The sequence below is a fragment of the Callithrix jacchus genome, chromosome 5 (assembly GCF_049354715.1).
Source record: "Callithrix jacchus isolate 240 chromosome 5, calJac240_pri, whole genome shotgun sequence".
NCBI lineage: Eukaryota > Metazoa > Chordata > Mammalia > Primates > Cebidae > Callithrix > Callithrix jacchus.
The window spans coordinates 46,395,970-46,421,490 of NC_133506.1; the positions used below are offsets into that span (position 1 = coordinate 46,395,970).

Sequence of the window (25,521 nt, forward strand, 5' to 3'; positions counted from 1 at the left end):
TAGCTGGAATTACAGGCATGCGCCACCACACCTGGCTAACTTTTGTATTTTTAGTAGAGACAGAGTTTTGTCACATTGACCAGCCTGGTCTGGAACTCCTGAGCTCAAGTGATCTGCCTGCCTCGGCCTCCCAAAGTGCTGGGGTGACAGGCGTGAGCCACGGCAGCTGGTCAGGGCTTGTTTCTTGAATGGATAATAGCTGCCCGCATCAGGAACTGGGCTCCCCTGAGTGATATTTGTGGAATCTGACAACATGGTAGGTTATGTTTGCTTCCCAGAGCTAATTGTTCCTTCTTCTTTTTTTTTTTTTTTTTTTTGAGACAGAGCCTCACTCTGTCCCCCAGGCTGGAGTGCAGTGGTGCAATCTCGGCTCACTGCAACTGCCGCCTCCCGGGTTCAAGTGATTCTGCTGTCTCAGCCTCCTGAGTATCTGGGACTACAGACGTGTGCTACTACAGCTGGCTATTTTTTGTATTTTTAGTAGAAACGGGGTTTTGCCATGTTGGCCAGGCTGGTCTTGAACTCCTGACCTTAAGCAATCCACCTGCCTCGGCCTCCCAAAGTGCTGGGATTACAGAATAAGCCACCGCACCCAGACTAGCTGGTGCTATTTTCAATACTTTTTTGTGGAGTCAACCACCTTCCAGGCCGGCCAACAAAACCTCAGTGATTCTATTGATAATTCAGCATCAGAGTGAGAAATGTACAACTCTGATGTGACAGCGGTTGGTGGCCAGACCTTAGCCGGCTGTCAGTATAGAGTAAGGGGACACTGATCTGGAGGTTGGACCCTGACTGCAGGCATCTGCGTCTGGGCCTCCAAGGGAGGAGGATCTCAGTGTGAAGGGGGATCCAGCAAGGCCACTGGGTGCGGCTCTTGGTTTGTTGCCCTGGGCTACAAAGGAGTCTTCCATTTGCTGCTCAGTCCTGCAAGTGGGTCAATCCCAGCTCCAGCTGAATCCATCTGCTCATGTCTCCCCCCGCCCACCAAATTCTACCATCAGCCCCACCTCCGCCCTTTCCCCATGGTGTTTTCTCAGCCAGGAGCGCCAGCATCATGCTGGCCCTTGTTCCATGCCCAGGGCTCATCCGTGGCACCTTCCTCGACTCACCCTTTGGACTGATAGCACAGGTGATGGTGATATCAGGTGATGAAGAACACCATCCTGGGGGCACAGAGATCTCAGGCGACAATTTGAAGTGCCAAGGGCCCCTTTGTCAAACTTACTCAGAACGTCAAGACAGGGTTAGCAGAGCCAGTTTGCATGAGTTTGGATGCTCCTGAGACCGGCCGGGTCTGTGGTACAAGCAGCACGGCTTGAGCGAGTTCCCTAAACCCCACTGAGTCTCAGTTTCCATAGCTGTAAAATGGGATCACCATTCATACCCACTGCAGAGGACTGTTGTGTGCAGTCATTGAGACAGGGGAAAGGGGAGCTGCTATTGTCCTTACTGTTGATCACGATTGATATTTTTATCTGTTTTTTTCTTTTTTTTTAAATTTTCAGTAAGACGGGGTTTCACCATGTTGGTCAGGCTGGTCTTGCTATTATTATCTTTTTTAAGACAGATTCTCGCTCTGTCACCCAGGCTGGCGTGCGGTGGTGCGATTTCAGCTCACTATAACCTCCACCTCCCAGGTTCAAGACATTCTCCTGCCTCAGCCTCCTGGGTAGCTGGGACTACAGGTATGCGCCACCACACTGGCTAATTTCTTTTTTTTTTTTTTTGCATTTTTAGTAGAGATGGGTTTCACCATGTTGGCCAGGCTAATCTCTAACTCCTGACCTCAGGTGATCCGCCCGCCTCGGCCTCTCAGAACACAATTATTGATGTTTAACCGCACTTGTTATCTGTGTTATTCTCCCAGCGCTTTGCATCTGCCGCCTTCTGTGTGCGCTATTTATTTTTAAATGACCTTTTGGCTGGGTGCAGTGGCTCATGCCTGTAATCCCAGCACTTTGGGAGGCCGAGGCAAGCGGATCACTTGAGGTCAGGAGTTCGAGACCATCTTGGCCGACATGGTGAAACCCTGTCTCTACTTAAAAAAAAAAATACTGACCGGGCATGGTGGTTCACGCCTGTAATCTAAGCACTTTGGAGGCCAAGACGGGCGGGTCACCTGAGGTCGGGAGTTTATGACCAGCCTGACCAACATGGTGAAACCTCATCTTTAAAAAAAAAAAATACAAAAATTAGCCAGGCATGATGGCTTATGCCTGTAATCCCAGCTACTTGGGAGGCTGAGGCAGGAGAATCATATGAACCCGAGTGGAGGTTGCATTGAGCCAAGATTGCACCATTGCACTCCAGCCTAGGTGACAGAGCGAGACTCTGTCTAAAAAATAATAATAAGTGACCTTTTTATTTTATGTATTTATTTTTATTTTTTAGAGATGGGGTCTTGCTCTGTGTCCCATGCTGGAGTGCAGGGGTATGACCATAACTCACTATAGCCTTGAACTCCTGCGCTCAAGTGATGCTCCCACTTCAGCCTCCCAAGTAGCTGGGACTACAGGCATGCACCACCACACCTGGCTACTTGTTAAATTTTTGTAGTGATGGGGTCTTGCTGTATTGCCCAGGCTGGCCTCAAACTCCTGGCTTTAAGTAATCCTTCTGTGTTGACCTCCCAAAATGCTGGGATTACAGGCATGAAACACTATTTAGCCCTGATTTTGAAAGATAAATTTGACATGCACATTTTAAAAGGAAATAGCATTTCATTCAAAAAATGAACGTGGGGCCAGGAGTTTAACAGCAGTCTGGGCAGCACAGCAAGACCCTATCTCTACAAAAAATAAGACAATTAGCTGGGTGTGATGGCTCACACCTGTAGTCCCAGCTACTCAGAAGACTGAGGTGGGGCCAGGTGCAGTGGCTCCATCCTAGCACTTTGGGAGGTTGAGGTGGGCAAATCACATGAGGTCAGGAGTTCAAGACGAGCCTAACCGACATGGTGAAACCCTATCTCTATAAAAATACAAAATTAGCCAGGCATGGTGGCACATGCCTGTAATCCCAGCTACTCTGAGGCTGAGGCAGAGAATCACTTGAACACTGGAGGCGGAGGTTGCAGTGAGCTGAGATCGTGCCACTGCACTCCAGCCTGGGTGACAGAGCAACTCTATCTCAAAATAAATAAATAAAAATAAAGATATACTCGTGTGTGTATGGAGAGGAGACACAGTTAGTGGCTATGGGATGGGGAGCAAAGCGCAGACACCTCAGTGCTCAGGTGGGATGACTCCGGCACAAACCATCAATTGAAGGAGGGAGTCGGGACTCTAGGACAGAGGGATGGGGAGGCGCAGGAGGAAAGAGGGGACTTGCCCCACGGATAGCAGAATCTGTTGGCCAAGTTTGGAGGGACCAGACCAGATCAGGAGCCGTGCCCCACCGAGACCTAGATTTGGAGGGTGCCATGACCCAGACTCTTCCCCACCTGCCGTCCCTGTGTATGAGCCTGGGTTTAGTAGCCAGCAGCTCAGCAGAACTTCTGGGGCCTCCTCCTCTGCTGTTTCCATGTTAACGCTTTTCCTCCAGCTAAAAGCAGAATCAGTGGGAATACAGGAACCTTCCAGAGCTGCCCTCTAGGGTCAGCATCACCTTGACTAGATTGTGCCAGTTTGTCCCTGCTGCTGGGTCACCCTGGGCACCGGCTTAGCTCTAGGAGCCCCACCCCTGTGCTTCTGTCACTAGGGCCTCGGCAGCCTCCCACGTCCACCAGCCGCTGTGGTCACTGGACCGGCAGAGGGTGGGGCCAGGGCTGGGCTGGGCAGGAGGATTCAGATGGGAAGAGGCCTATGCCTGTCACACAAGCTCTGCAGGGCTGGCCAGCCCAACCCCGAGGGCAGGATTGGACACGCAGGGGCTGCCTACAGAGAAATGGGAGGGGTTCTGCTCACAGCTGTCAGAGTGTTCTGGAAGACTCAGGGCCCTGGGGCAGACACAGACATTGCAGGCAGGACAGCCTGATGTACAGAAAGCCTGGAGCCAGGACCCAGCAGGGAGGCCAGGACCAAGGGATCAGGCCCTGGCGGCCGGCCGTGGTGGGGAGTCATCCATCACAGGTCCTCACTCACGGCTCTTGTAGGCACTGGGGGAGACAATGGGGGAGGGACAGCAGGCACTGGCCATGGCAGTGGTCCCAGGTCAGCAGTCCCTTACCCAGAGGGCTCAGGGTAAGCCCTGAGGGCTCTCCACTGGCATCCTCCACAGCCTTACGGAGCCTCTGCCAGCTCGGATCCCCATAGGGCTCCACAGATCCTGCAGGCCAGGTGGGGATGGTGGCAGACCAGATAGTGCATGTCCTGGCGGACGGGGCCGCTCACTGCACCCTGCGGGAATGTGGGCCCACTGTGGCTGGATAGCGCAGTGTTTTTAGAGAAAGAGGCACTCCCTGTTTGTTTGAACGTTGCAGTTCTTCACTGTCGACAACAAACTCATTTTGAAATTCGTCTGCAAGCCGGATGCTGACCAAAGGTGACCCGTCTGTGCTCTCTGAGTGGGCCAGATCAGGCAACCCCCTGAGGGTCCTGAGGGTGGAGGGTAGATGCTGAAGGGACATCCTGGTTCCTGACTGAGAGCTCACCCCCAGCCCCGCTCAGCTCCAGGGTGCCCGTGTGCTGGGACAGCAGAGATGCTGGAGCTGGGCAAGCCTGGGGTTGAACTCCAGCTCCACCAATTTCCAGCTGAGTGCTATGGCCAAGTGACTCCTGAGCCTCAGTTTCCCCTTCTGGGATTGGAAAACTGAGGGGAAAATGGGATGGAGGATCCCTCCTCTCTCAGCCTCTGTGGGGATCAATCTCTGTGACCTGCAGGCCCTGTCACAGCCTGGGCACTCTGTAAATGCTCAGTTCTTGGTCACTGAGGTTGAATTAAGAGAGGTTGGGTCTTGGTTTATGGAGTGAGACTGATCTGTTTTTTCTCTTGGCTTTAAAGTAAAATGTATGTTACAGAATCAGAGTGAAGTCGCCGTGATAGTACAGAGACTCCCTCTGCACCCCTTGCCCAGCTGCTTCTGTTAACATTGTACTGTGTGCATTGTCACAGCTAAGGAACCAACACTGGCATGTTCTGCTGAACTCAAGTCCACAGCTGCTTCGGTTTCCCTGTCTTCTGCCCCAGGATCTCGCACTACATTCAGTCTTCGTGTCTCCTGGGCCCCCTCTGGTCTATGACAGTTTCTCAGACTTCCCTTTTGTTTTGTTTGGGTTTGGTTTTGAGAGAGGCTGTTCTGTCGCCCAGGCTGGAGTGCAGTGGCAAGATCGTGGCTCATGGCAGCCCTGCCCTCCAGAGCTCAAGCGATCCTCCCACCTCAGCCTCTCAAGTACCTAGGACTACAGGTGCATGCCACCGTGCCCAGCTAATTTTTGTGTTCTTTGAGTTTTGTTTGTAGAGATGGCATTTCCCTGTGTTGCCCAGGCTGGCCTTGAAATCCTGCACTCAAGGGATCCTCCTGCCTTGGCCTCCCAAAGTGCTGGGATTGGCCAGGCATGGTGGCTCACTCCTGTAATTTCAGCACTTTGGGAGGCCAAGGCAGGCAGATCACTTGAGGTCAGGAGTATGAGACCAGCTTGGCCAAAGTCTCTACTAAAAATACAAAATTAGCCAGGTATGGTGGCAAGCACCTGTTATCCCAGCTAACCGGGAAACTGAGGCATGAGAATCACTTGAATCTGGGAGGTGGAGGTTGCAGTGAGCTGAGATCATACCACAGCATTCCAGCCTGGGTGACAGAAAGACACTCCATCTCAGAGAAAAGAAAAAACCCACATGAAGTGCTGGAATTACAGGCATGAGCCACCGCTCAGCTTGCCTTTCCTTGTTTGTGATGACCTTGACAGTTTTGAGAATATCAGGTAGGTATTTTGAACAATATCCTTTAATTAGGGCCTATGTGATGTTTTTCTCATGCTTAGACCAGGGTTGTGGGTTTGGCGGAGGGAGAGCGCAGAGGTAACCGCCCTTCTCATCACACCATAGCAAGGGATACCTCAACGTGGCTCAGCACTGATGCTGCTGGACATGGGTCACCTGGCCGAGGTGGCATTTGCCTGGTTTCTCCACTGTGCAGTTTTTCTTTCTTTTCTTTTTTTTTTTTAAGACGGAGTTTTGCTCTTGTTGCCCAGGCTGGAGTGCAATGGCACGATCTCAGCTCACTGCAACCTCCGCCTCCCATGTTGAGGCGATTCTCCTGCCTCAGCCTTGAGCAGCTGAGATTACAGGCACCCACAACCACACCAGGCTAATTTTGTATTTTTAGTAGAGACGGGGTTTCTCCATGTTGCTCAGGCTGGTCTTGAACTCCCAACCTCAGGTGATGCCCCACCTTGGCCTCCCAAAGTGCTGGGATTACAGGTATGAGCCCCCGCACCCGGCCACTGTGCAGTTTCTTTCCCTCCTTTCCATACCCTGCCCTTTGGAAGCAAGTCACTAAGTACAGCCCTACTCAAGGGAGGAGGGACAGTTAAGCTCCAGCTCCAGGAGAGGCAAATGCAGACAAACAATTTAAAATTCTTTTGGAACAGTTTTAAGATTCACACCTCTTCCTTGTCTGCTTGCTTTTGCTTCTAGTAGTCATCACTTCTTTGGGTGATATTCTCTCTCTCTCTCTCATGCCCACCCACCCACCCACACACACACACACACACACACACACTAATTTCTGCCGGGGTCTTGCTCTATTGCTCAGCCTGGAGTGCAGTGGTGCAGTCACGGCTCACTGCAGCCTCGACTCCCAGGTTCAAACGATCCTCTTACCTCAGCCTCCCAAGTAGCCGGGACTACAGGTGTGCTCCACCATGACCAGCTAATTTTTTGTTTTTTTCTAGAGGTGGGGGGGTCTCACTGTGTTGCCTAGGCTGGCCTTAAAGTCTTGGACTCAAGCGATCCTCCCACCTTGGCCTCCCAAAGGCCAGGATTACAGGCTGCCCCACTTAGCCTGATCTTTTCATTTCGTTATCTGAACAACCCAGGCTTGAGTCCTGGCTCAGCCCATTTACTCTAAGTGTGACCTGCGTGACTCACTATTAAGGAGGGATCGTGAGAACAAGAGGATGTGCGGCTCAGGCTGCACCTGGTGCTTTGAGCAAATCGGTTGATGCTTTTTCCTACTGTGATGAGAAGTCCTGTGGTGGCCAGTCGAGCTGACGGGGCATCTCAAGGAAGTAGTCAGGGACCCAGGCTTCCCTGGCTGCTGTTCTGCCATCCTTAGCATGTGGCTTTTGTCTTTCTGGTCCCAAGGTAGCTGCAGCACCTCCAGCCTCACTGCCGTGCTCCAGGCAGGACTCCGTGAAGTTGATGGCATTATCCCCGTTTTGTAGAGAAAGAAAGTGAGGCTGAGGAGGATGAGAAACCCTGACTTTAAGAGTGCCGTGAGGTTAGAAATCGGGTAACTGGGTGTGTAGTAGGCATGGTTGTTTCCACAGTAGGAGGGGTCTCTCTCAAGCTCTCTGGTACTGGAGTGCCCTGGGGGATGAGGGCGGGCCTCGGGCAGCAGGCACCTGAGTTCCTCCGCTTAGCTGACTTGAGGCTTTAGCCTCCCAGGGGCTGGCCCAGGCTCTGGTGTGGCTGTGGGTGGCTGGGCAACCTCAGCTCCCAGCCTTCGGGTTGGGCTGCAGTGTGGACGCTTCTCCTTTTGGGGTGGAGGATGCTGGGCCTAGCAGCCCTGATGACCTGTGCCTCTTGCCTGTTCCGGGCGAGCCAGGACTGGCTGGGGCTGCAGTGATCACCCAAGAGCAGCCAGCCACATAAAAGTGAGGCCGGAGGGTGGTCACCGAGGTGGGCCTGGCCCTGTGCCTGGCAGCCATGTCTGGTAACCTACTCTTCAGTGTCCACTTGGATGGGAGATGTACAGGGAAGGGTTTGCCGTCCCTGTTCTATTTGGAGGACAGATTTAATTCAGAGGCAGACTGTGGTCTGGGGACCAAATCTGGCCTGCCATGTTTTTTGTTGTTTTTGGTTTTGAGATAGAGCCTCGCTCTGTCACCCAGGCTGGGGTACAGTGGTGCAGTCTTGGCTCACTGCAACCTCCGCCTCCTGGTTCAAGTGATTCTCCTGCCTCAGCCTCATGGGTAGCTAGGATTACAGGCACCTGCCACCACAGCCAGCTAATTTTTGTATTTTTAGTAGAGACGGGATTTCACCATGTTGGCCAGGCTGGTCTCGAACTCGACCTCAGGCAGATCCTCCCACCTCGGCCTCCCTAAGTGCTGGGATTATAGGCATGAGCCACCACACCCAGCCTGCCATTGCTTTTGTAAAGTTTTATTGGCACACGGCCATGCCTTCTGTTTACATACTGTCTGCAGCTGCACTGGTACTACCAGGGCAGAGTTGAGTAGTTGTGACAGAGACTGTATGGTTCGCAAAGCCTAAAATATTTACTGTCTAGCTCTTTACAGAAAATGTATGTTGACCCTGACCTGAAAGTCATGCAGGGTCAGGGATTTGTGATTAGGGCTTCCCAAGAGGGAGATGCAGGGCGGGCAGGACTGGCCCGGGGCCACGGAGGGGCTGTGGAAGCGGCAGCATAGGGCAAAGAAGGCCCAGAGGTGGTGGGCTTGGCGGTAGAGCAGAGCTTGTTCTGACCGAGGGGCTTCAGAAGAGAGGCTGCGGACCCAGCGGGGCCTGAGGCTTCACCCCGTCATGTGCTGTGACAGCCGTTTGGGATCTTTGTGAGAGTAGGAGCTGTCTGGTGGTACGGATTGCTGGGGCCAACTCTGAGGCTTCGGCCAGATGCAGCAGGTCACGGGAACCATGGGGGCCTCGGGGGCCGGGGCACCTCAGCTCAGCCACCTTCAGCCACAAGGGACTGTGGCCCTGGAGCTGCCTGATGGTCTGATTTTCCAAGAGAAACCTGCAGTCTGCTTTTCATGGGAAATCTGGTTTGTACACGTTTGAAGTTAATTCCATTTTTACAAAATCACAAAGCAGACCCAGCACATGTGCGTTTGGCCTGTGGGCTGCAGGTTTGGGAACTCAGGTGTGCAGGGTGGAGGCAGGGACCTCCGGGGGTGTGGGAAGACTCGGCTGCCAGGCCCTGCGCCCCAGCACTCCCTCTGGCAGAGGCGGGGCCCTGAGCTGGGGGTGAGCTGGGGAGGACCTCACAGCAGTGTCAGGTTTCTATGTCTTGACCTATCCTGTCCCAGAGCAGGGAACATTCCTGCCTACAGCCTGGGTGGAGGGGGTGGGGAGCCAGATTCCAAAGGGTTGGACATACCTCCTGGACCTCAGCAGGGACTCACTCCCAGCCAGAGGGTGAGGGGTGGGAGCTGGAGAGCTCTGAAGAAGCCCCCTCTGAGATGTTCAGGGGTGAAAACCCTAGGGTTTGAGTTTGCTGCTCCCTCCCCAAGGAGTCCTGTAGGGCAATGGGCAGGGGCTGGTCTTGAAACTGGACAGCTGGAGTGGACCCTGCTCCATGGCTCCCTCGATCCTGGGACCTCTGAGACACAGCGACTCCTCCCTGGCAGGCTGCCATGAGAATCCAAGAGAGAACGGGTGTGAAAGTGTTTTCTGTGGCTTGCGGGTGTGCGGTGAGGGGTCTGCCTCCAGGGCGTGGTCCTGTCCACCGCCAGGGTGTCTGCAGCCTGACAACCCTGGGGACATCTGGTTGTTTTCAGCCTCACACGCCTGCCCTCACCTGCTGATTCACCTAGCTGCTTTCGAAGCACTTGCTGCCCCCCTGGGGGTTTATTATTTATTTCAGCAGGGCTCTTAGTCAGAAGCAGCCCTGGTCAGTGTGGCTCAAGGGAAGAAGAGAATTTTGAGGCTCATGAACAGGAAAAGCCCCAGGGCAATTCCAGCCTTTAGCAAAATAGGGCTGAGGAGCTCAAAGTGATATTGGCAGGACTCCGTCTTCCAACTCTGCCTCCCTCTGTGTGGGCCTCATTCTCAGGTCGGTCCCTGGTGGGGTGGTGGGAGTGGCCCACAGCCTGAAATCCTAGGAACCTCTGGGGAAGCATCCCTGTCCCAGAAGCAAGAATCCCAGTGGCCCTGTCACATGCTGACTTCTGGACTCATCTGTGTGGGTGTAGGGGAGCTGCTCACATGGACCGGGCCTGGTCTTGGTCCCACCTGAGCTGTGGAGGGGGTGGGAGCTGCTCAGATGGGGAGTTGGGCCCAAGGGATCCCTTAGAAAAATCAAGAGGCAGCCTGTAATCCCAACAGTTTGGGAGGCTGAGGCCTGTGAATCACCGGAGGTCAGGAGTTCAAGACCAGCCTGGCCAACATGGTGAAGCCCTGTCTCTACAAAAATACAAAAAAATTAGTTGGGTGTGGTGGCAGTCACCTGTAATCCCGGCTACTTGGGAGGTGGAACCAGGAGAATCCCTTGAACCCGGGAGGTGGAGGTTGCAGTGAGCTGAGACAGCGCCATTGCATTCCAGCCTAGGTGACAGAGTGAGACTCTGTCTCAAGAAAAAAGGAAAATCAAGATGCCAGCACCCCAAGGGGATGTGGACAGACAGGCCGAAACCACGCCCATCCATGCCCACCGCTCTCCAAGACTGTGTTTTGGTGGGAAGAGGAAATACCTAGCTTCCTGCCTCCTCCCACTCTGCTCCTGCCTGGATGATTTCAGCCCAGTCTCCTCCCCCTCCACCCCCACCTGGATGACTTCAGCCCAGTTCTCCAAAGGCTGTGGGTGACTGACCCACGTGTCTCCCACGTGTCATCCAAGGTGTCAGCTTGGGCCTGAGTGGACATGGAGCGGCATCAGCCTCTGCAGACTTTTGTCCGCTCTTCCAGCCCAGTGGCCCTGGGGGCTCCTAGTGATTGCCTTCCTTTCGAAGTGCACAGGAAGCAGCTGTCAATAATCCATGACGTTTGGCCAGACAGCGACAGAGCTTGTCTCCCTGCCACCCCCTTGTCCAAATGCAGGGATGACCTTTGCCCTCTGTCACCAGGAAGAATGCCATGATTGGGAGTTTCTTGCATTAGTTCTCTCCAGGCCTAAGAGATGATCACATCATGGCCAGGCGTGGTGGCTCACGCCTGTAATCCCTGCACTTTGGGAGGCAGACATGGGAGGATCACCTGAGGTCGGGAGTTTGAGACCAGCCAGACCAACATGGAGAAACCCCGTCTCTACTAAAAATACAAAGTTAGCTGGGTGTGGTGGCACATGCCTATAATCCCAGCTAGCTGGGAGGCTGAGACAGGAGACTCGCTTGAACCCAGTAGGCGGAGGTTGTGGTGAGCCAAGATTGCACCATTGCACTCTGGCCTGAGCAACAAGAGTGAAACTCCATCTCAAAACAAAACAAAACAAAAAGATGGCCGCATGTAGAGCTGCGAGAGGCCTCTCACCAAGCCTTCTCCTTGGCTTCTTCATAATGATATTGATTTTTTTCCTCCATTTTTAGAATCCATCTCCTTGAGGGAGGAGACAGAAACCCCATCTCTCTTCATAGAACCATTTCAAAAAGGAATGGAGGGTTGGGTTGAGGCCCAGCTGGCTTAGGAGAGGCCACCTGGCTGGGCTAGACACTGGCTGTGGCCTGGCCTGGTCACTGACCCTTGCCTGTGTTCTCAGGGTCAGGAGAGGAAAGGCCATGTCTTTTCAGATCACAGAACACTCTTTGGCCCCAGTCATGTGTCAGGATGAGAGGGACAGGCTTTGAACTCTCATGGTTCACTTGGATGTTACATTTTCTAGATACTATGGCAGCCAGTCCTCAGGCCGTCAGAAGGAGGAGGGTAAGATTCCACACCTGTGGGTCACCCACCAGCTGCAGCCCTCCGGCTGGATATGTATCTTGTGGCTTAGTTCCTGGTTGTGTTCCGATTGCGGTGCCATCAAGGGGACATGTGTTCGCTGACCCACAGAGGCAGGGGCAGCTGGGGAAGTGCTGGGAGAAGAGGGCAGGTGGGAATAGATCTCGTCTCCCAGGTCATCCCCTGAGCAAGCCAAGCCAAAATTGGCCGACTGAGGGTTGGATAGGCAGAATGTTCCATTCGCCATGTGTGAGGCTCACCCTTGGCCAAGGTGCGTTGCTTGTCCTGGTTTTCCAGATGTAGAGGCAGTGATGCGTGTTGGTATGAAGTCCCTAGGCAAGAGTGTATGTTCTGGCTTATTTAAGAACCTTTGACGGTTCCCTTCTGCAACAGGGAGGCTTGTGTGGTGTGATGGAAAGTCAAGCCCTGGACGTGAGCAGTTGGCCACTTTCACTTTCAGGGGACACTTGTAACAGCCTCCTCCTGGCTCCACTCTTGCCCCTAGAGTGTATTCTCTTCCTGAAACACGGACCTCATCACACATGCAGCCTCCCACCTAAGAGCTTCAAACGCTCCACAGGGTTTGTAGGATCAAGTTCATAGCTTGGCTTGCAAGAGCCCAAGTGACCCAGGCCCGTCTGGCTTCCTCCCTGTCTACAATCTGATCCCCACAGCCCCCACATGCCACCCACTTGGCACAGTTTGTTCCCTTGGCCTGGAACACTGGCCCTTGGCACCTCCACACCCCCTTCCCCTGACTCCTGGCCAGCTGCTGCTGAGGCCATGAAGGTCCTAGACGGCTTAGCCCTCCGGAACTCCCCCGACCTCTAGGACGAGCTGAGGCCCCATCTGGGCTCCCCAGGCTTTTGTGCCCTCCTACCATTAGCCCACATCACAGGGTGGCATTGTTTCTCCTGGTTCGATTGTGTCCCCACTAAGTGCCATGCTCCATGAGGCTGGGATGGTTGTCTTGTTCACAGCTATGTCCTCAGCAGACAGGACAGGGCTGGCCTGGTGCCCATTGGGTTGGCGGTTGATGGACAGATGCTTGGGGGATGTGACCTGGGGCAGGGCATCTCCTGAGCCTTGGTCTCCCTCTCTGTACTGGGCTCATGTTGACATGTGCAGGGGGAGGGGAGGGGAGCAGGCAGCATGGGGAGGGGCCTGCAGAGGTGTCTGGCATGGGGGGAGCTGTCATTGGCCACAGTCTGGAGCTCACATCCCAGCACCAACACCCAGCTTTCAGCTGTAGCCAGAACTGGGTCTCAGCCAGAGTGGGCAGAGGTGGCCAGGAGATGAGACTGCAGGGAAGCTGGGAGGCAGGGTAGGGAGGTGGTGAGGAGATTCCTTCCCTTGGTCCCCTCCTTCAGTCTCCCTTGACCCTGCATGCTGGCTTGTCTCCATTGGCTCCAACCAGGAGCAGCAGCCCAGCAGCCCCCTCCTTCCTGTGGAGCAGGCCGTGGTCCGTGCAGCCTGGACTCTGCATGAGAATCGCCTGGGAGCTGTGAAATGTCCCACGCCCAGACCACGCCCCAGACTAGGACATCCCACTCCCTGGCGTGGGGCCTGGGCATCAGTATTTCATAAAACTCCCAGGAGATTCCAGCACATGGCCAGGTTTGAGAGCCATCATTCCAGGTGGTTCTCAGTGACCTGGTTTTTCCTGGAGATGCTCAGCAGCCTGCAGAAGCCTGCCAGCCAGGGCACGGGCAGTGAGCGGCACAATGGGAAATCTCCCCTTCCCTGCCTCCCTCGACAAAAATGCTCACCAGAAACGAGGAAGCACTTCTTAAATTTTTTTCTTTTTTGCAAGAGTAGCACATGCATATAGCAATATAGCAGGAACTCTAGGCAGCACAGATGGGTACAGTGGAAGGAAAATCAGTCCTGGCCGGGCACAGCAGCTCATGCCTGTCATCCCAGCAGTTTGGGAGCCCAAGGAGGGCGGGCCTCCGGAGGCCAGAAGTTCAAGACTAGCCTGGGCAACATGGTGAAACCCCATCTCTACTAAAAAAAATATTAGCCAGTGGCGCACGCCTGTCATCCCAGCTACTCAGGAGGCTGAAGCAGGAGAATGGCTTGAACCCAGGAGGCGGAGGTTGCGGTGAGCCAAGATGCCGCCACTGCACGCCAGCGTGGGTGACAGAGCAAGACTCTATCTTAAAAGAAAAAAGTCCTGTCACTAACAACAGGCACTGTACCCAGGCTCTGGGATGGCCCTGCAGAGCTGTCCTGTGTCGGTTTATGGTCCCTTTGTCACACATCTGCCCTTCTCACCTTGCTTTCTTAGTCTTCCTCTGCCAGAATGTATTCATCTGCCTGGCTCTTCTTTTTGTTTTGTTTTTGCTTTTGTTTTTTCCAAGACACAGACTCATTCTGTTGCCCAGGCTGAAGTGCAGTGGTGCAGTCTCAGCTCACTGCAACCTCCACCTCCCAGGTTCAAGTGACTCTCCTGCCTCAGCCTTCCAAGTAGCTGGGAGTACAGGTGCGCGCCACCATGCCCGGCTGATTTCAGTATTTTTAGTAGAAACAGGGTTTGACTATGTTGGCTAGGCTGGCCTCAGACCTTGACCTCAAGTGATCTGCCCACCGTGGCCTCCCAAAGTGCTGGGATTACAGGCGTGAACCACTGCGCCTGGCCTGCCTGGCTCTTCTTGACACCCACAGAGTATTCCATTGTGGAGAAGGCCTGGTCCCTTTGGGTGGCCGGCTTTGTCTGTCACAGGCAGTGCTGTCAGAGAAGCCCAGAGTCTTTGGTCATATGTGTGACTCCGGTGGGATGAACTTGTAGACCTGGAATTCTTGGGTCATCCAGATTGCTGATAGAGCACCATTTCTTGTCATTCCAGAAGTCGCCTGCACCGGTGCCCCTGACGTATGAGCTGCCTGCACTGTATAGGACGGAAGACTTTTTTCCTGTGGACGCCCGGGAGGCACAGTACTGCCGCCGCACCTGCCCTCCGCCTCTGTGAGCTTTGTGCTCTTCCCCTCAGGAATGCTGCAAGTGGCACTGTGTACATGGAGTAGCTTGGCTTTTTATTTATTTATTTTTTGTGTTGCTTTTATTTTACATTTACAAATAATTTTTAACAATGTAGAGATGGGGTCTCACTATGTTGTCCAGGCTGAGCTCAAACTCTTGGGCTCAAGTGATCACCTGCCTTGGCCTCCCAAAGTGCTGGGATTACAGGCATGAGCCACATTGCCTGGCCAGCCATTTTTCTGTTGAGGTAACTTTTGCAATTTTTTTTTTATGAGACAACTGTCACTGAGGCTGGAGTATAGTGGTATGATCACGGCTCCCTAAAGCCTCAAACTCCTGGGCTCCAGTGATCCTCCTACCTCGGCCTCCCAAATAGCGGGGACCACAGAAGTGTACCACCATGCCCAGCTACTTTTCAAATTCATTTTATTTTTTGTAGAGACAGGGTCTCCCTATGTTGTTCAGGCTGCTCTTAAACTTTTGGCCTCCTAAAACGTTATGTTAGCACAAACTTTAATTGAAGTATAATTTACATTACAGAATGGGTTGCCTAAGTGGTTCACTAAATTTTTCACAAACTGAATGCATCTATTTAAGCCTCAGCAGACTGAGAAACCAACCAAGCAACATTATCAGCACTGAGCAGCCCCCTCAGCCCCCTTCTGGTCCATGCCTCTGCCCGTGACCACCCCCAGCCCAGGCTGACAGCATCCTGACATCTAACCATGTAGGCTGGAGTTCCTGGTTTCTTTGCTTTGTATAAAGGGGACGAATGGGATGTGTACCTACAGTGTGTCATCTCTTGTCTCTGGCCTCACTGACTTGATGCTACCTGTGGGAGGTGTCCTGATTGCTGTGTCCCTGTAGATCATTCATTCTCATGGCTGTGTTGTATTGGCTGGGACTGTTTTTAACGAAGGGAGCTTGGACACTGTGCATGCCCCAGTGTGCTTAGGGAGAGCAGACATCGGATGGAAAGCTGGCTGGGCGCTGTGGTTCATGCCTGTAATCCCAGCACGTTGGGAGGCCAAGGTGGGCAGATCACTTGAGGTCAGGAATTCGAGACCAGCCTGGCCAACATAGTGAAACCTCATGTCTACTAAAAATACAAAAATTATCCAGGCGCTGTGGCGCACACCAGTAATTCCAGCTACTCAGGAGGCTGAAGCATGAGAATCGCTTGAACCTAGGAGGTAAAGGTCACGGCAGGCCAAGGTCGTGCCACTGCACTCCAGCCTAGGCAACAGAGCGAGACCTTGTCTCAGAAAAAAAAAAAAATGGAGAAAGTTCATGTTAATTTTTTAGACAAGCAGTTGAGGACACATGTTTAATGGTGAGTGTCTGCTGATTGTTGGGCACTCCCAGACTTCTTTCTCTTCCCAGCACCTGAAGTAGAGGCCAGGGTGAGTTGGAAGGAAATACCATGTGATTAAGCCACAACAACCTGAGTGTCCTAAAGCAGAGACCCACAGGCCCCACACTAGGAGCATAGCCCTGAGGTTAGCCCGCCTGGCGGCACTGTCCGTTCCCACGCCTCTTGGCTATGTGGACTGGGCTTTTCCCTTGCCCTCTCTGAGCCCAGCCTCCCCTGCGGTAAGACGTGAGAACGTCTCTGGCCTGATGGGTTGAGGTAAGGGTGACACGAGGTGAGATGTGTGTGTGCTGAATACAAGGCCTAGTGAGGGGCTCTCAGTAGTGGGAGGCTGATGTTGCAGGGACCAGGCTGTGATGGGGAGAGGGTTGACTGTGCTGCATTTCTCAGCTGACCAGCAGCATCCCAGGGCCTGAAGAGCGAGTGACTCAGGGAGTGTCCTTACATGTCAGAGTTAGAAGTCACAGGAGAGGCCGGGTGCGGTGGCTCACGCCTATAATCCCAGCACTTTGGGAGGCCGCGGCGGGTGGATCACGAGGTCAAGAGAACAAGACCATCCTGGTCAACAAGGTGAAACCCCGTCTCTACTAAAAATACAAAAATTAGCTGGGCATTGTGGTGCGCGCCTGTAGTCCCAGCTACTCGGGAGGCTGAGGCAGGAGAATTGCTTGAACCCAGAAGGCGGAGGTTGCAGTGAGCCGAGATCGTGCCATTGCACTCCATCTCAAAAAAAATAAAAAAAAGAGTCACAGGGCTGTTCTCTCTGCGTTTCCCTGTCCTGTTAGGAGGGCCAAGATTGCACAGGGAAATCTATGGGAAATGGTGACAGTTGAACTAGAAGTAGCCATTGCAAATTTCCTAGGATTTGCACGGCCAAACAATGAGTTTTAAGGGACACTTGGAGAAAGGGACACTTCTTTAAGGGAGAAAGAAGGCTGGGACACTGCGCCCTGGCACGAACCCCCAACCTCAGTCCTCTGAGCGGCTCCACTGTCCTTGTGCCAGGTGACTTCAGCTACGTCCTCATTAAAGCAAGTGCCTGACATTTCCATTGTCAATGATGTCCTCAATTGCTGCCCATTGATGGCCTCTAACCCCTTGGTAAGGGTGACTGCAGCCTAGGAAAGGGTGATCTGATCTTTTTCTTTTTAAAATAGAGATGGAGTCTCACTATGTTGTCCAGGCTGGTCAACCTCCTGGGCTCAAGTGATCCTCCTACCTGGGCCACGCAAAGTATTGGCCACAGAGGCCTGCCTGTCTTTTTCTTTTGTGGCTGATACTGGACAGTTACAATAGTAGAAAGGTCACTGCGGAGTTTTTCCCAAGAGCAAGGCTCTTCAGTGAACCACTTTCCCAGCGGATGTGAACTTCATGCTCACCAAAGCAAGAGGTTTCAAGACAGCAGCCCATGGGGTTGTATCTGATTGGCAGAAATGTGTGGTTTGCCCTGATGTGTTTTAAGAGATTTTCATGTTGTGACAACTGGGTGACCTTCTGGAAAAAAACAGAGCTCCATACCTCACTCAGCACACCTGGAACAATTCCAGAATTGCAAATCGATTAGGAGCTTAATGTATAAAATGAATCTGTTGGCTGGGTGCAGTGGCTCACACCTGAATCCTTCGACTATGGGAGGCCAAGGCAGGTGGATCGCTTGAGCTCAGGAGTTCAAGACTAGCATGGGCAACATGGCAAGACCCCTTCTCTACAAAAAATGCAAAGATTAGCCAGGCATGTTGGTGCTTGCCTGTAGTCCTAGCTACTTGTGGGGAGGTGGGAGGATTGCTTGAGCCAGGGAAGTTGAGGCTGCAGTGAGCTGAGATTGTGCCACTGCACTCCAGCCTGGGTGACAGTGATACTCTGTCTTAAAGAGTAAAATAGAGCCTGGCGCGGTGGCTCATGCCGGTAATCCCAGCACTTTGGGAGGCCAAGGAGGGTGGGTCACCTGAGGTCAGGAGTTTGAGACCAGCCTGGCCAACACGGTGAAACCCCATCTTTATTTAAAAAAAAAAAAAAAAATAGTATGGATGTGGTGGCTAATGCCTGCCTATAATCTCAGCAATTTGGGAGACTGAGGTAGGCGGAACACCTGAGGTTGGGAGTTCAAGACCAGCCTGACCAACATGGAAAAACTCCCATCTCTAGTTAAAATACAAAATTAGCTGGGCCTGGTGACACATGCCTATATATCCCAGCTACTCGGGAGGCTGAGGCAGGAGGTAGAGATTGCAGTGAGCTGAGATCACACCATTACACTCCAGCCTGGGAAACAAGAGGGAAACTCTGTCTCAAAAAAAAGAAAAAGAAAAAGAAAACAAATCTATTGAAGAAATAGGTAAAAACACTGGAGAATTGTACAAAATCAAGAGGTCATAAAAGAAATCAATTTGATTATATATATATATATAAATTTTAAACCTCTGCATGGCAAAACCAACAGAAAACAAACAAAAAAATGCCAAAACCAAATCCTAAGCAAATTCAAAAGATAGATAATAAATTGGGAATATATATTTGCATCTCATGCTACAAAGGGATAGATAATCTCCCTAAGAAATGGCAGTAGCAAAATGGGCAAAGGGTGTGAACAGGAGTTTCACAGAAAATGCAAAACATGAAAAGATACTCAGCCTCAATGTATGCCAGTAAGTATAGAAAAATACTGATGTTACCCTGAGATTTTTCATATTTCAGGCTGGCAAGGTTTAAAATTTTTGATGACACTGGTTTTTTTTTTTTGAGACAGAGTCTGCTTTGTTGCCCAGGCTGGAGTGCAGTGGTATGATCTTGGATCATTGCAACTTCTGCCTCCTGGGCTCAAGTGATCCTCACACCTCAGGCATCCGAGTAGCTGGGATTACAGGTGCACACCACCACACCGAGCTAATTTTTGTGTTTTTAGTAGAGATGGGGTTTTGCCATGTTGGCCAGGCTCGTCTCAAGCTCGTGGCCTCAAGTGATCTACCTGCTTTAGCCTCTTAAAGTGCTGGGATTATAGGCATGAGTCACTGTGCCTGGTCTTGTGGGTGACATTTTGAAGAAAAATATTCCTGTACATTGACGGTGGGACACCATTCTCATGGGGGGAAATTGGCATACCTATCAAAATTAGAAATGGTTCTAACTACTTGGGAGGCTGAGGCAGGAGGATCACTTGAGCCGAGGAGGTTGAGGCTGCAGTGAGCTGTGATCACTGCACTCCAGCCTGGGTGACAAAACCCCATCTCTTTTAAATAAAAAAAAGTCGGGGGGATACATCCTCGGACCCAGTAATTCTACTCCTAGGAATCCAGCTTACACACATCAGAAAGAAAAGATAAATGTACAAGGTTAGTTACTTCACAGTGAGATAGCAAAAGATTAGAAAGAACCCGAGTGTTTATTGATCTGCGATATATTCCTTTATAGCCCAGCCATATGATGGAATACTATAATGTTGTAAAAATGGGTTAAGAGTTCTTTATGAACTGGTGTGGAAATATTGCCAAGATATGAAAGCCAAATGCAGAAAAATGTATGTGTTCTGCTATTATGTATGTGAAAAAGAAAAGCATTACAGTTCTCTGGAAGGATAAATACCAATTTGAGAATGGTGGATATCTGGAATGACAGGTATCCTTTTCACTGTACTTTAAAAGTTCTGACATTTTGGTGTTTGCCTATTCAAAAAATGGTTAAAATCAGTTGCCACCAATTAAAAACTAGGAGAACGCATATAAAGAGCTGGATTTCCTGTTTGTCTGTTGCCTTGAGAATTTAAGCCCACTGTTTTTAATGCCAGATATTCTAATTTTAAACAAACAATGAGCTAAATAAAGTCAAGTTGTTTTCGGGGGAGTCCTGCTCTCCAGGCTTTTCTTATAACCCAAATTACTAATTTATGTCACCTCCTATCCCCTGTGGGCATTTGCATCTGAGAGCCTTAGAACCAGAGACTCAGACAATGGGAAATTTATTCCAAGGATATGGAGTGTGTGAAGAAATGCATCTTGGTTTCCGCTTCATGTGGTGGAGGATGGCAGCTGGATGATCACTGCAGTTCAAGCCCCAATTCCGAACTCCCTGGGCATGGGGTCCCACTAGAGAAGTGTGTGCTGTCCAGGACTCTCATTTGAGAGGTGATTGATACAAGGTCAGACATTAAAAGAAAGCTACACCAATATTCCTCATGAATACAAATGCAAAATTGAGAAAATATCAGGAAACAGAATCCAGCAACATTTAAAAAAAGGATTATTTGCCACGACAAAGCAGGATTTCTTACAGGAATGCAAGGTTGGTTTAACATCTGAAAATCAGTGTACCATACCGTATTAATAAAGGACAAGGCCAGGCACGGTGGCTCACACCTGTAATCTCAGCACTTTAGGAGGTCAAGGCAGGTGAATCACCTGAGGTTGGGAGTTCGAGACCAGCCTGGCTAACATGATGAAAGCCTGTCTTTACTAAAAATACAAAAGGTAGCTGGGTGTGGTGGCATGTGCCTGTAGGCTCAGCTACTTGGGAAGCTGAGGCAGGAGGACTGCTTGAACCCAGGTGGCAGAGGTTGCAGTGAACCAAGATCACACACCACTGAATTCTACCCTGGGTGACAGAGTAAGACTCCATCTCAAAAAAAAAAAAAAAAAGGACAAAAACCACACAATCATCTCAATAGACTCTCCTTCTTGGGGTAAAAAGGGGAGTTCTTGATAAGGTTAGAAGGTAGGCAAATAGCTTCTGTAAGTAGACCACAATGTCTACTTATACAGTTTACTAACTCCCTGGAGATGTTTAATTGACCCAGGCAACTGCAGGTGTCCAGGAATCTTCCTCTCCATCTTAAAGCAAAATCCCACTAAATCCCACTTTGTGTTATGGTCAAGAGTGCAAACATCTTTGGGAGGAGTTCAAAGTAGTTCTAATTTCCAGCAGCTGTCACAGAATCTCCTCTCTCAGTTCTCTGGCCTTGCTGTGGATTCAAAAGTCTGGAAATTCTTACAGGTAATCATCAGCTTGATGCATTTCAGGCTTGCAGCAGCGGGAGTGAAAGGAGGGCAGCAGGTCTGAGGTTGGCCTCTGCAGTCTTCGCCGGGCCTTCTGGCAGAGTGTGCTTTAAGGACTACTCATGATGTTGGGTTTGGGGAAGCAGTTAAGGGGAGGACAGCAGGGGACACATGTATTATATTTGGTCAGAATGACCACATGGTTCCCCTGAAAAACCAAACCAGTGAAGCCTGAGTGTCCAAGGCCAGCGTCTTCAACCAGGAGGGGATTCTCACTGAGCCTTCCACGGAGATGCTCCGTTGTACACGTAACAGGCACAGTTTCAGCTGGAGGAGCCGGTCTTCTGTTGCCATCCCCAAGCCTAGCACTGCTGCAGTGGGGACCACCCAGAAGGTAAGGATTCCAGCCTAGGCCATGGTCTCCTTGTGGCCGTGATAAATAAGGAGATGTTGGGGTGAGTCTACACTCGTGAAATGGTTTTCTACACACAGGTTGCATCTCTTGAGTATACAGGTTCTTCTTAGGCTGCTGGCAGGTGTTTGTTGAATGGCAGGGAAAGAGAATAAATGGTCTCACAGGATGGTATACAGATGATGCTACTCAGGGGAAGGCTCAAGCCTGTAGCCCACGTTCACTGCGCATCTCTTTAAATCATCAGGTCTGTCTGGCAATCAGCTGGGCCACACCTCAAACCAATTACAGGAGAATCTCCAAGGAGGTGGACCTTAGCATCGCCTGTCTTTAAAGCTCCCCAGTTGATTTCAGTATGCAGTCAGGGCTGGGAATCACTGCTTCCAGAGAGTACAGCTCGAGATTTTTCCAGATTTGCTGCGTCTTCTGAGTTGGAGCAACTGCACCTTTTATCTGGTTTTCATACGGCACAAGGCTTCCTTTGAAGTGCTGGGTCCTCAACATCCCTCCGGACCTTCTGAGTATAGCAGAGATTTGGGTTGGAATTGCTTTCATCCTAGCTCCAGAGATGGCTCCCAACTGGTCTAAGCCAACCAAAGTAATGCTAGCTCAGTGACTGACCAGGTCACTTTGGACTAAGCCTATCCGCGCAGTTGGATGCTGAGGAATGGTTCAGTTGGCTCAGAGTTCGGGATTCTTGCTCAATACGGAGTGAAGGGGAAACCACTCAGGTTAGGTCAGTGGGAGGCACCTGTGAATACCTGGGTGCTCGCCTAGGATGAAGCGACCCTGTGTATGGCAGGATGGAGACAGAAAACCTGAACCCTTGCTGATGTTCTTGAGCAGCCTGCCCTCCCCAGACAGCCGGTTGCCCCCTTCTCACTTTTATTAAGCCCAGTCTGAGCTGGATTTCCCATTAACTGCCAGCGAGAGTCCTAATATAAAAGCGTTGGAGGTTGGGTGAAGCAAAGTGAGCCACCACTGCTAAAGGAAACAGAGTTCCCTGAGAAGATCTCGGAGCCGGACTCCAGGCTGGCATTGGAGCCTGTCTCTCAGCCCCTAGCTCAACGCTATCCAGCGTGTGAGAGGTAGCAGAGTCACCCCAGGGTAAGGTGGGTCTGGATTGAGGCTGGGTCTCATTTTGGTGCTCTTGGACCTGGGACCTTGCTGATTTTCCTTTTTAATAGCCCCAGTCTCAGGCTTGCAGCCTCAGCATGCAGTGCAACAGGTAGCAAAAATTTAATGTTTGTCTTGTATTTTACTTTCCATCTGAATTTGTAGCAAATTGTTTTTTGCTTTTTGCTGACGTTGTTTTCCTTTAAAAGGGAGTGGGAGGGTGAGGCATGGTGGCTCACACCTGTAGTCCAAGTAGTTGGGAGGCTGAGGCGGGAGGAATTGCCTGCGTCCAGCAGGTTGAGGCTGCACAAGCTGTGATAGTGCCATTGTACTCCAGCCTGTGTGACAAAGGGAGACTCTGCCCCCTCCAAGAAAGGGCTGACGGGGGTTGAGCCGTAATAAGAACATAAAGCAGGTGTGAGGCAGATGTGGCAACATTGACAGTGGTGATGGGTTGTGAGTCAGTTTGGGGAACGCTGAGACTGGGACTGAACACTGCGTGGGGCTCACAGGTCTTCCCATTCACGGCAGCAGCCGCATTTCTTCTGAGGCCAGTCTCCACTCCAGGCCAACGTGCATAGTGTGGCCGGAAATACCAGCAGTTGTGGACTCAGTCCATGTCCTAGTCAGCAGCTTCCCCTTTGGCAGCTGAGATGTCAGGACAAGTTAACTTCTCTGCATCTTCATGTCAGCACCTGAAACCTGGAGCTCTGACTCCCCTCCCAGGATTTGGGGGTTTTGGAGGAGAGTACAGGAGGACTAGGGTTGGACTGTTTGAGGACTCTAATACCTTGGATTCCTTGGATTCCAGCGCTCTACAATTAGTCCCAGGAACTACATGTCAGTTCTGAAAATACCTGTGGAGTAGCTGTGTGTTCATGATGCCAGAGCTTAAAGTGTTTTGAGGAACAACACTGCCCTTGTAGGAAGGGTGTAGTGGAGCCCCTTGTGGAGACCCCTCCTTGGAGGAGAGGGTTCTAGTTGACCTTCCCCAGGGGATGCGGATACAACTTTGCTGGCAGACTGAGTGGCAGTGGGCAAGCCATGCCACTGTCTCTTCCTCGCTCTCCAAGGCAGGATCTCTGCTTTTGATTCCTGGACTTGCAGATGCTACTTCATGTACACAGCTGTCACGTCCCACTGCAGTCTAGGATGGCAGCCAGAACAGCACTCACATCAAGTATATCGGAAAAGCCCTTTTACTTCCACAGCATTATGGTTCCTAAAAGGTGCCTGGTCTGCTTATTAGAGTATCCATTTTGTTTCACTTATAAGAAGATATTTAATTAAAGGTACATAAAATAAGGATTTTTTTTTTTTCCATTTGAGATGGGAGTTTTGCTCTTGTTGCCCAAGTACCCGTCACCATGCCTGCCTAATTTTTGTATTAGTAGAGATGGGGTTTTGCCATGTTGGCCAGGCTGGTCTTGAACTCCTAGCCTCGGGTGATCCATCTGTCTCAGCCTCCCAAAGTGCTGGGGCCAAAATTTTTTGTTTTGTTTTGAGACTTTGTTTGCTTCTGTTGCCTAGGCTGGTGGAGTGCAATGGCATGATCCCGGCTCACCACAAACTCCGCCTCCTCAGTTCAAGCGATTCTTCTGCCTCAGCCTCCAGAGTAGCTGGGATTACAGGCATGAGCCACCACACCCAGCTAAGTTTTGTATTTTTAGAAGCGATGGGGTTTCACCCTATCGGCCAGGCTGGTCTTGAACTCCTGAACTTGTGATCCGCCTGCCTCAGCCTCCAAAAGTGCTGTGGTTACAGGCGTGAGCCACAGCACATGGCCAAAAATAAGGATTTTTAATAGCAAAAACCAGTTCAGGTTTAAATGGTCTTAATCCTTAAGGCTAGATGGTGTCCTGGATGGGGAAGGGGTATGCATCACAGATGCATTCATGCTGTATGCTGAAAACACACATGTGCAACCAAACTCATTAAATAATGTGGAAGATTTTTCCTGGAAATGACTTCCTGGACCTTCTTTCCCATATACCCTCCTTTTGGTTGGAACGCTTTGAAATCATGACTTAAGAATTTTCAGGGAGTGATTTTGACTATATGCAACTCTTAGGTGCTTTCAAACATAATACCACCTGTACTGTAGCTCCACTTCATTCACGTTACAGTGAGCAGTCTGTTATTAATTACAGTGGTGCAAGCCAGTGGGAAGAAGGACGCAAAGCATAGCAAATGCGGACCTTCCTTTGGTTCAAGTTTTCAAGCCACTTTCCAGCAGTTGGGAGAAATGCCTTTTATTTTTCAAACCTGCCTGTCGAGTTTGTATCAGCTAAGACTGTCTTTTTCTAGATTACCTCATGGTGACCCACTGATAATTGGTATGTTGAAATGCCATTTCCTAACGGTGAGAGCAACCTCTTCATTTTAAGTCTTCTGGAAGCTTTTCCTGCCTGACACTTTGGTGAAACATGCCTCAACTGGTACCAAGATACTGCTCAGCAGGGGGTTGGAAGGGTCACAACAGGCAGGGGAAACAAAATAGAAACCAATGCCTGATACTTGTTATATCCATGTATTCAACATGTTCTACTTCAATAGGGAAAGATAATTTTCATCACTCAAGCTGAACGGTTCTCAAATGTTGGTGGCGTAGAACCTAGAGATGATCCTTGAGCCCCATCTCAAGGGCTCAGTACTAGTAAGTAGTCTGAGGTCTAAGGTTAAAGGAACTACCCTTCTGTACACCAATACTTACTGGCAATAAGCAGGTTGAGTCTTTTCTAGCATGAAGCATTTCAGATGGGAAACTCCTATCTTTAATACACCGTTTTCAAATCTGGCACTCATTTTCTTCCTATCAGAAATGGATTTATTTACAAAGGGGCAGGCATTTGGATCAAACTGACATACAATTCTAAAGCAGTATGAGAGGGAGATACCCTTTCTGCTTGGCTTTCAAGAGGGAATGAAGAGT

The 25,521-nt window shown here is 50.9% G+C and overlaps 1 protein-coding gene across 4 annotated transcripts in view; it reads left to right on the plus strand.

Moving 5' to 3' along the window:
* BCAS4 (breast carcinoma amplified sequence 4) overlaps positions 1-19,913 on the plus strand; it is a 90,243-nt gene extending 70,330 nt beyond the window's left edge. For 3 of the 4 annotated variants that reach the window (XM_002747669.6, XM_035298919.3, XM_078371993.1), the window contains one exon: positions 14,571-19,913. In XM_002747669.6, the coding sequence (XP_002747715.1) occupies positions 14,571-14,693 (123 nt within the window). In that variant the 3' untranslated portion in view covers positions 14,694-19,913. Of the gene's footprint in view, positions 1-1,590; positions 1,689-14,570 lie in introns of all 4 variants that reach the window. The other variant, XR_013535255.1, reaches the window with a different exon arrangement.
* The last annotated feature ends 5,608 nt before the right edge of the window (positions 19,914-25,521 follow it).